The sequence below is a fragment of the Hippopotamus amphibius genome, chromosome 1 (genome assembly GCF_030028045.1).
Source record: "Hippopotamus amphibius kiboko isolate mHipAmp2 chromosome 1, mHipAmp2.hap2, whole genome shotgun sequence".
In the NCBI taxonomy this organism is placed as follows: domain Eukaryota; kingdom Metazoa; phylum Chordata; class Mammalia; order Artiodactyla; family Hippopotamidae; genus Hippopotamus; species Hippopotamus amphibius.
Window position 1 is genome coordinate 81,416,384 of NC_080186.1, and position 11,312 is coordinate 81,427,695.

An 11,312-nucleotide genomic window follows, 5' to 3' on the forward strand; every position below is an offset into this window, starting at 1 on the left:
CTATGGTTTCTCTTATCAAATTATTCATTAAAAGGATTTATTGGGGTAGACGTAATTTTACATCAGTTTTGTCGTTCAAGTCTCTTGAGACAGTATTTTCCTTATTCTCACTGCAATAGCTGTCATGAATTTCTATCAGTTTCTCCTGAATGTACATGGTAAATATCTTTTTTTTAATTGGAGTATAATTGCTTTAAAATGTTGTGTTAGTTTCTGCTGTATAGTGAAGTGAGTCAGCTAATACTTCAGATAGCTTCATTGGAAGTCTGGGATTTTGTAATCTGATTATTGAGCTAGACAACCTTATAGGTTTGGTTATAGGAAACATAGCTCATAATGTATGGTATAGATGAGCTGCCGTAGTGAAAGAAAGAAAGCTGCTTTGTTCTTGTAGAATTGACTGACTTCCTTTGGGACTGACAGATACATACTACTATGTATAAAATAGATAACTAATAAGGACCTACTGTATAGCACAAGGAAGTCTACTCAATACCCTGTAATGGCCTATGTGGGAAAAGAACCTAAAAAAGAGTGGATATATATATATGTATAACTGATTCACTTTGCTGTACACCTAAAACTAACACAATGCTGTAAATCAACTACACTCCAATAAAAATTTAAAAAAGAATAGAATTGACTGACTTTTAGCATTAATTTTATTATTTGGGAGGTTTCAAATAAGAACCAAAAAACCCCCTCTGTGTTTGTGAGCCAGATGATCTTGGAATAATACATACTTCTTTAGGTCATAGACATTTAATAATAGATACTTCTTGCTATTTTTTTTTTTTTTTGGAATTTTTACTATGACTACAATTCTAAAACAAATGTCCTCCTCTTTGTGTATATTTACTATAAGGTAATGAGTCCCTGTAGTCTGTAGTTCTCCTTAAGGGTTACTATAGAGAAAGTTTTTTCCTTTTAAATTACAAAAAGGCAAAAAAGCAAAAGAAACTACATGATATAAACCTTACAAGTCATAGCAAATACTGCCTTTTTTGATTTTTGTGTATATATATTCATTTTTATGCCAGTATACATGTTTTACCATAGCTCAGTTATAATATACATATAATCTTAAATTTTTATTTCTCAATTAAAGTTAAAACTATTATCCTAATAGTTATATTATCTCATCAAATGTCTGAACTTAAGTTGCATCTAAGTGTGGTATAGTTAATCAAATGTATCTTTTTTCTTTTGATGAATTAAAATATTAAGCATGAGATGACTGAGCCAAGGTACATGAACATTTTTATTGGCCCCTAATATGTAGTCTATTCCATAAAGGCTCTAAGTGTTAACAGTGCCAAGAATGCAAGTGTTCTAGTCACAGTACACCTTACTATAAGTAATGCCATTTGAATAGGATGTCTCTTGTTAATCAGTTTAAATGGTACTTCAGTTTGCATTCTTTTATTTCTAAAAACAATAAACACTTTTTCTTGTATTACTCTTTATATTTGTGGGTTTATCTTTTAAAACTTGTTTTCATTAAATCTTGAGTAGATTCAAAATAGTATTTATAACATTTCTTGCTATTAAAGAATAGGGAGAAAAAAATCATGTACCTACCACCCAGCTTTTAAGAAATAGAGCATTATCATTACTTTGAAATGCCCTTTTCTGATATTATCACCCCCCTTCCTTCAGAGGTAACCACTACGTGGATTTCCCTTATTGTTTTCATTGTTTTATCATAAATGAATATATCTCTTAATACACTATTTAGTTTTGCATTTTTTAACTTTACACAAATGGAGCATACGAACTCTTCTGTGACTTGCTGGTTTTAGTGTTTGTGAGGTGTCGCTATAATAAATGTTGCTTTATTTTATATGTTTCACTATATGGATACACCATGATTTATGTATACTTCTGTTGATGTATATCTTAGTTGTCTCCTGGTTTTGTTTTTTGTTGGTTTTTTTTTTTTAGTTACAAAGAATACTACTCAAATATTTCTTTACCTACTTTTGGATGTACAAGAGATATTCTAGGGCTTATATACCTAAAAGTAGTGTTGTTGCTTCATAGGTTCAACTTCAACGAGATAATGCCACATCTTTTCCCAAAGTGTGTAAGCCAGATTTACATTCTCACCAGTAGTGTTTGAGAGAGTTCTTGTTGCTATGTAACTTCACCAATATTTGATATTGTCTAACAGTTTAACTTTTACCAGTTTGGTGGGTAGGAAAGGATTATGTGCTTATGGATTAAATTTGCATTTACCTGATTACCAACAGGGTTGGACATCTTGTCATGTGTTTGTTAGCTATTTCTCTTTCCTCTCTGTAAAGTTATATGTTCAAGGGGTTTGGGGGGGGGGGTGTGTCTTTGTTTTCTTTTGTTTTGTTTTGCCATTTTCCTATTGGATTCTTTTCCTTACTGATTTCTAAGAGTATTTACATATTCTGGATATGTAATGCTTTATCATTTGTAAGTATCATAGACATCTCTCTGAATTTGGGGCTTAGCACTTTTTTTTAAATAAACAGAGGTTGTTAAATTTAATATAGTTTAAATGATTCAGTCTTTCTGTTATGACTTTTTTTGTGTCTCTTAAGAAATTTTTTACCCGAGGTCAGAGTAACATTCTATGTTGACTTCTAAATAGTCAATATAATGGTATCTCTAAAATTCAATATAGCCTAAACAAAAGGGGAAGAAGGCAGAAAAGGCCTTTTTACTATTCACAAAAATCTGCTTAAACTTGATTTTTTTGTATATGCTTCACTGTAGGGATCAGTTTTTTTCCCATACTGATAACTGAATATGATGTGAGATGGGGTCAGATTTTTGTTCCCATGAGGATGTGCAGTTGACCCAGCACCACTTATTTCTGCACTGCTTTACACTATTATACATCAAGTGCTTATTTTGTGTGCATCTGTTTCTAGGATCTTTGTTTTCTTCCACTGTTTTATTTATCTCTGAGCTAATATTATGCTGTCTTAATTACCACAGCTTTGTAATAAACTTTCATATATGATAGGTCAATTCCTCTCACATTTTGTTCAAGGACTACTTTTGGCCCTTTTCTTTGATATAAATTTTAAATTTTAGAATCAATTTATCCCTCCATCTACCTCACCCCAAATAATAACCTGAATCTGAATCTATAGATCAGTTGGAAGAGAACTGAATCTTCCAGTCCGTGAATACGGTATATTTCTCCGTTTACTGATCTTCTAAATGTTTTTTTAAAATTTTTCTGTAGAGGTCTTATGTATCGTTTGACTTATTGTTTGGTATTTAATATTTTTATAATTTTGTTAATGGTATCTTTTAAAATTTTATTTTCTGTTTGCTGGCATACAGAAATGCAGTTGAATTTTATATGTTTTACATGAGAATATTGCCAAATTTACTTGTTAATTCTAATAATTTATCTTTAGAATCCATTGCTTACAGTAATGTTTAGGACCTCCAGTACTGTGTTGAATAGGAATAATGATAAGAGGGCATCATTGTCTTGTTTCTGATCTAAAAGAAAAATTTTCATCATTATGTTTTCTTCATGTTTTTGTAGATATTTTTAATTAGGTGAAAGAAGTTCCCACCTATTTGTAGTTATGCTAAAAGTTTTTCGTGACACATATTAAAATTTTATCAAGTGGGTTGTGTGTGGGGAGTAAGGATGTAATATAGTATGACAGTTTCCTAGTATTTTGTTTGGGAGTTTTGCAACTGTTTTCATGGGTGAGATTGAATTTCAAGTTTTTTCTTATAGTCCCCATTAGGTTTTGGTATCCCAGCATTGAAAAATGAGTTTGCAACTCTTCTCAGGAGTAGTTCTTTCTTCCCCTGTAGTCTGGAATAATTTTTTATATACTCTGGAATAGTTGTATTACAAAGAGATTATCTGCCCTTAGAATGGTTACTAAAATTTGCATGTTTAGTGTTTTCTTTGTGGATAGATTTGTGATTTGACTGATTTGATGGTTTTAGGATTATTCATATTTTTGCTTAATAAATGTTTGGGTAAATTAATCTAGAAAAGTGGAATTTCAGATTTATTTGCATTACATTGTACATAGTATCCTCTGTGCCTTTATAAACTGCTGTATTTGACTTTATGTCCCATTTTTTTTTATTTTTAGAGGAGGAGATTTGGCCTTTTCTCATTTATTCTTGCCAGAGCATAGTCTATTAATTTTTTTAGGTTTTCTAACAACCAATTTTTGCATTTTTTAATATAGAGCTATCATACTTTAAAATTTTATTTCCTTCCTTATACTTTGAGTTTATTCTGTTCTTTTTAAATTGCTTATTAGCTCTTCAGTTTTAGCCTTCTTTCCTTAATGTAAGCATTTAAGGCTATACATTTTCCACTAAGTATCATTTTAGCTGCATTCTACAAGTACTAATATCTATACTTTTTTTTAAACACGCTTTTTCCACTTATCCCTTGGAGTCCAGACTATTTTTTTCATAAATATCTAAATAAGTTGGATAAAAGATATTATCAGATATATTCAGTTATTAAGAAACATTTATTTGAATACAGGCAAACCACTGTGCCAGATGCCATTGTTGCTACGTGAGTACCATTACATCCCTTAAAGAATTTTAGACTAGTGGTGATATGGGGAGGAAAAAGGGGTGTCAGATTTAATATTAAAAAACATATAATTTTCAATTGTGAAAACTGGAAGTGGATGTTAGATTTTAAAGGGACTCTGCTGATCATGTTTCCTGCCTTAAACCTAATTGCAAGAGAGGATGTTAAACATACAACTGAAAAACTGAGTGTCCTCGTGGTGGTGAATATATATATAGCACTAAGCCCTCAGACTATGCCAGAAGAAATCTGTTGATAACACACTGTTTTTCCTAGGTGTGAGGATGCCTTAAGAAAAAATAAGAGCTTAATTGGGACAGACCAAAAGGAGTATCAAAGGGAACTGGAGAGAAACTATCATCGCCTTAAAGAGGCCCTACAGCCTCTGATAAACAGAAAGATCCCTCAGTTATACAAGGCAGTATTACCTGTTACCTGCCATAGGTATGCTTATTTTTGTTATTTTGGATATCTTCAGAAAAATGAAATATGCTTGAATTATTTAATAGGGAATTTAACTTTTATTAAATGGTTTCAAATATTGTATTTTCTGAAACCTAACAAGTTCAACTTATGTAAGCCTTTTATCAGCCTACAAGATAAAAGTCAGTTCTTTCTGTAATAAAGAGTAGTGTTAAGTACTCATACTAACCAGGACACCACACAGAAGTCTGGCCTCCCAGAACTGCTTCTTTTAATATCGTGTCACACTTTCTGGTATTTCTGTGAGAGAATTTGCTAGAACATACCTGGAGCCAGGTATTCATTTTCCTTATCCCTGACAGTAAATAGTATATAGTATGTTCTTCTAGATTTGTATTAAAACAGATAACTGCACTGAGTATCAAGAAGGCTTCACTATTTTTCTTCACTTTCTAAGTGTGACAAATAAAATTAGAAGTGGAAATAGCTTGGAATTTTCTACAGCTGACCCTAATTCTACTTGAGAAGATAATTTAATCTAATTTTAGATTTCACTGCTGTAAAATAATACTCACCTTAAAGAGGTTTTTGTGGAAATTAAATGGCATGTGAAGTTCCAAGGACAGTGCTTAACATTTTTACTTTTAACCCCTGAATCCTGGACAGGGCATGATAATTGCTAAAAGTATATTGCCTGCTTTGCATTCTGAAATCCAAATGTGCATACACCTATTGAATTATTGTGGCAACAATATTTTACCACCCTTTTCTTTGAATTATAACAGTGAAGCTATTAAATTGTACTTACTTGATCAATTAATATTTGGAAGGCCTTTGAAGTTGCTTAAACAGAATGTAGATGCAAGGTATAATATACTACAAAATAAAGTTAAACTGGCTATTTGATCATCTGGGAATATTCCCTGCTGTTCAGTGATCTAGTATTTGTGTACTTCTAGACCTCTGAAACTGTACACCAAGTGCCTGCTGTATGTCATGTCCCCTACAGGGAGCACATAGACAGACCATCTACAGGAACAGGAGGAGACCAGAAGACCTGTTTTAGATCCTTTCTCTGGCAGAAAATGTTTTGCTTCCACTATCCTTACAATGATACAAAACACCCTAGGTGGTTTCCTCTTGAAATTCTTGATGGGAAACAACACTAGTCCCCTCCAGTTTTTGGCTTCCCTTTGAATCGTTTTGGAATTTCTGACTTCTTGCTGCCTCTACCCACTGCCACCAGTCTTACAGTCATTGGACAAAGGTCCTAGGTTGGGGTGCTGAAGTAGTCAGGAAGTCTCCTAATGCTAGTCTCACATCAAATCTCTCCAGCTCCTTTCAATAGAAAGACTGTATTGTTACTATCTGAAGGAAGCTTTTTCTTACACCTTTATCCTGAGTTTTGCCTTCCTTTATGATGGTTATTCCTCCAAGCTTTATTTCTTAATATTTGCAGGCAGTTTTTTGGAATTTAGAAGATCCTTTTTCTTGATGAAGTGTCTTATCTTTTAAGACTGCTATTTTCCAAAAAAAACCAAGCTTCGAGATTCAAAGCCGAACATGATCTCTCTGTACCTGTTCTCTCCTTTGCTGGAGATTGTAAACCGTAAGAGACTATTAAGGTTAATGGCAGGGAAGATAAGCAAAAACAAACCAGCTTAAGGAAAAAGGAAAAAACATTAAGAAGTAGTAAAGAATTATCCTCTTCTGTCTTAATTTCTTTAGAACTTAGAAAATAAAATTCCCATAGAACTTGAACTTTTAATTTTGCTGATCTACAAAATCTGGAATATTATTTTGCAGAAAGCTTATGAGGTTTTAAGATAGTGGTTCTTGCAGTATAATCTGGGACCCATGGAGAGGAGTTCCCTGAGACTCTTTTCGGAGGTTCCTTAGTCAAAACAAATTTTCACATTAAATGCCAAATATGATTTGCTTTTTTCACTCATTTTCTCATGAGAGTACAGTGGAGTTTCCCAGAGACTACATGCAGTGTAAAAGATTGAATGCAGAAGCAGATATAAGAATCTAGGTTTTCTATTAAGCTAGAGGTTAAAGAATGCCACTCTTCTAAAATTGTTGCAAATTACGTTTAATAAACAGTGCTATTTATAGTAACATGTAATGGGTTATTTTATAATTTTACATGTTCTTAGTTTTAATTTCTAACTTGGTAAATATCAATATATAATCCACATAAAAGCTTCCTTGGGGGTCCTCAAGTTTTAAGTGTATAAAGGACCTAAGTCCCCCAAATTTGAGAACCACTGATTTAAGACTTAGAAATTAATATTTTAAATAAAACCCCTGGGCTTCCCTGGTGTTGAGGTGGTTAAGAATCCGCCTACTAATGCAAGGGACATGGGTTCAAGCCCTGGTCCAGGAAGATCCCACATGCCACAGAGCAACTAAGCCCGTACGCCACAACTACTGAGCCTGCACTCTAGGGCCTGTGAGCCACAACTACTGAGCCCACGTACTGCAACTACTGAAGCCCACACACCTAGAGCCCATGCTCTGCAACGAGAAGCCACTGCAATAAGAAGCCCGAGCACCACAACAGAAGAGTAGCCCCTGTTCGCCGCAACTAGAGAAAGCCCGCGCACAGCAACAAAGACCCAATGCAGCCAAAAAATTAAATAAATAATAAAAATAAACCTTTAATAAAAAAAATAAAACCCCTGCATTTTGCCTTTTAATAACCCCAAGTAAATCTTTTCCTGAAATCTCTCCCATTATCCCTTATTTCTTGTTTAATCACAATATCTAATACATTTAGTGGACAAATGAATAAATGGTCAGTGGACTTGGATAGAGTGGCTACTGTAATACTTCTGATCTATAGAGAAGTCTACAAGTTAGTATATATAAGGCATTGTGTAGGATGAGCATATAATTTGTAAGTTAAGAGCTTTGGTGGGAAAAAAGTTTTAAAGTTAATAAGCTTTTGATGGCAAAACTTTGAGATAACTGGCAGAAAGCATGTAAACGTATTTTAGAAGATTATATAAAAATTGTTTACTTATAATTATATCCGTTCACTTTTCTCTCCAGAGATTCCTTCAGTCGAATGAGCCTGCGCAAAATGGATCTCTAATATAAATGCACTTGTTTTATTCACTGAAAAAAGCCATGTATTCAACATTGTGAAAAGAATTTAAGAGCTTTTTCAAGACTTGGGACTTAATTCTTGAAATTATTGCATTAATTTACTCGTGGAAGAATGCAGTGGCCAAACAATATCAAATGCCAATTTTTGAAGTTTGAGAATCATGGCTGTGGTTTCTAATGTTCTGGTAATATGCTGTTATCTTTTTAAAGACATTTTAATGACTCAAAGGTACACTTACATTTACCATTATTTATACCATAGCTAATGTTAAATTTATTTACTTTTAAGTTTGTATTTTTTAATTTATATTACAGTTTATAGATTCATTTTGGAACCATTTTAAATGTAGTAATGCTTATTTTAAAGGTACTATTAAATATGTGAATGTTTACACTAATTTTACTGAGTGAGCCTTTAAAAACTTTTATTGACAAAAGCAAAGAATAAGTTAGAGCTGATTCAAGAAAGTTCCAGAACTAGCAAAATGAAAATCATAATTGACAGTCATTTTATGGGCCCAGATAATAGCTCCAAATTAAATAAATGAACAAATTAATGGGTGGAAATAAATTATTGATAACTGGTTTGTAAAGTCTTAAAATTGGTTTCTAAGGTATTTTCCATTTAGACACCCAAAAGAGGGATTTAGAATTGCAGAAGTAACTTTACCTGATAACTTCTGTAAATAAATAAATACATACTGGGATAGCTAATATGAGTGACAATAGTTTGATCTTTGATTCTCAACCTTATTATAGTAATGATAGTAGTATGAGCTGACTCTTCATGACTAAAATGAATGATTCCTCTGTTTTAAATTAAATAAGCCAGTTACTACATCAGTTTAGTGTTCTAAACAGGTAAATTAGAAATCTGCTTTAAACTTGTATCACCATAAAAACAAGAGAGCTGGTGTTTGATTTTAATCTACCAGCTGAATAAGAAGTTATAGTTATTTTTTGATACTTGTATAGATTCTACAAAGTACACGTGTAAAAGGTAAAATCAGCTGTTAAGAGTTAATTTAAAATTGTAACTTTATAAGAAACTAATGCAGATATTTTTCAACATATATTTCAATTATTCGGCAAGTTTTTCCAAGGAAGTACATATTAACCATTTCTGGAAGTGTCTGAACATTTTCTCTTTGTGCAGTATTGTAACTTACAGAAAGATATCCCTTGTAATGTATCCCTTTGATCTACTGACCAGATGAATCACTTAAGAGCGAATCACTTAATAACGTTCATTCTCCTGAGAGCATAGATATGATGGCTATTACCCACTCCAACCTACCTTTACAACAGGCATTATTTTCTGATTCCTCTTATCTCATGAATTCAACGACCAAATCAAAAAGGTTTTTCACCCCCTAGGTGAACTAGGGAGTCAGAAAAGCATAACCTCAAAAACATATTTGGGAACAGAGGATCTGGATGGTCCATAAGGAAAGGCAGTCAAGAACAGAAATCCTTTAAAGCAAACAAGAAAAGGTAACTTATTTACATACTCTCTCCTCTTTAGGGTGGGGCGGGGGGGGAAGAATATTAAGTAATTTCTATGTCATTTCTCATAAGGTTACACGTATGTAAGAGTTTGGATTGTCACCTCAGTGACAGTATCAAGAACTTTAAGATTTATATAATTATGATTTACTTACCATGCAGTAACTCTGACTTCAGTCAAAAGAGGCTTCCTCTCAACACATTGGTATAACTGAGCACTTCCTAGCTTACTGTGTTCTTCAGTTTTCTTAAAACAAACTTTCTCATATAAGGACTCTATACTAGTTCTTAACTAGCATAGTTCTTGGCTGTCTCTTGAATATTACAGAAGGCCAAGTACTGTCCTACTTCATAAAAAGCAAGAGTAGTGTTCAAGGCTGTTTCATTTTAAAAGTTCCATTAGTGACTCCTACTCCCTCAGCTGCTTATGGGTAGTGTTTAGGGCTGTGTTTTTTTTTTAAAGTTCCGTTAATGATTCTGAATGTAGAAAGAGGTGAGAACTGTGACTAAGAATTTGTAAGACATTAACTGTATAGTTTGTTTATTAGTTGACAGGTACTTTTATTTGATGAAGTGGGGTATAGTGGTGTTATTCCAAGAGTTATATAATCTTTGGAATTATTTTTAATATCCTTAATACCAAGAATGTCCTTTAACAAGTCATAATCATTTACCAGTTTAATATATTTAAAGTGAAAATTTAACCAAGTTTTTTGTGTGCCCAAAGCCTCTTATGTTCTCCAGTTTTGGATTCCATAAAGTTATATGTCCACTCTAAAGGATAATTAGGTATGACAATTTAAGATGGACTAAGCACAATTTCTCCCATTTGGAAATTTTTTCACCTCCAACTGCTGGAAAGTATTGAGTATTATTAAAGGTAATTATGCATGTTTATTCTCTTTTATGTATACATGTGTGTGTATAGTATGTTTGTGGGTGTATATACACACACTTGTTTTTTTAAGATAATCCAGCTATATTTATGGTAAAAAAAATATGCAAGTAAAAACATCCTCAAGCATTTGTATACATAGTTAAGCAGTTTAAATTTTATTGACCTTCTGGTTTTTAAAAAAAGTTAAATTTAAGGTCACACCTCTAAGTTTGATGTACTATATATACACAGACCGTGCAGAGTATGACTATGAAGAGATACAAATTAGTCCATGCCCAAAAAGATTTACTAGAGTACAGAATCATTTTCATAAATACATATAAAATTCTTGTAAAGATAGAAGAGGACTGACTCTCCAGGTTTTCTGAGACACTTTTCAAAGTGATTCAAAGCACATAATGTGCACTGTTGTGAATGCATACATATTCTAGACTTTGTGCCTCTAATGATTACCAGCCCATCAAAGATTTGGCTTCATGACTTACAAAACTAAATGTACTGAAATGAAATTCTGCTTCTTAGCTGAAAAACCAAAGGACCTATAAACATCGTGTAGATAATTACTCCAAAATATGGAGATACAAATTCAAGCACTTTATTTTAAAAAGCAAACACAAAAGATAGATGTAAATTCAAAGTGTTTAAATGCTTCCATTTTGAATAACTCAGTTAAGAACCTATACAAGTTTGCTCCCAGAAGCTAATGCATCACTAGTCTCTACTAAGGAAAATGAATTCTAAAAATTAACATGGTTTTCAGTAATTCAAATTTTACTATTTATATAAAAACCTAGAGAGACC

The 11,312-nt window shown here is 32.6% G+C and overlaps 1 protein-coding gene across 4 annotated transcripts in view; it reads left to right on the forward strand.

Moving 5' to 3' along the window:
• DOCK7 (dedicator of cytokinesis 7) overlaps window positions 1-11,286 on the forward strand; it is a 208,065-nt gene extending 196,779 nt beyond the window's left edge. For 3 of the 4 annotated variants that reach the window (XR_009050226.1, XR_009050227.1, XR_009050228.1), the window contains 3 exons: window positions 4,847-5,014; window positions 8,051-9,601; window positions 10,341-11,286. Coding sequence is in view for 1 of the 4 variants with exons in the window: in XM_057717585.1 (XP_057573568.1) it covers window positions 4,847-5,014; window positions 8,051-8,093 (211 nt within the window). In the remaining 3 variants the exon portion in view is untranslated. Of the gene's footprint in view, window positions 1-4,846; window positions 5,015-8,050; window positions 9,620-10,340 lie in introns of those variants that run through there. The other variant, XM_057717585.1, reaches the window with a different exon arrangement.
• Window positions 11,287-11,312: the final 26 nt, after the last annotated feature.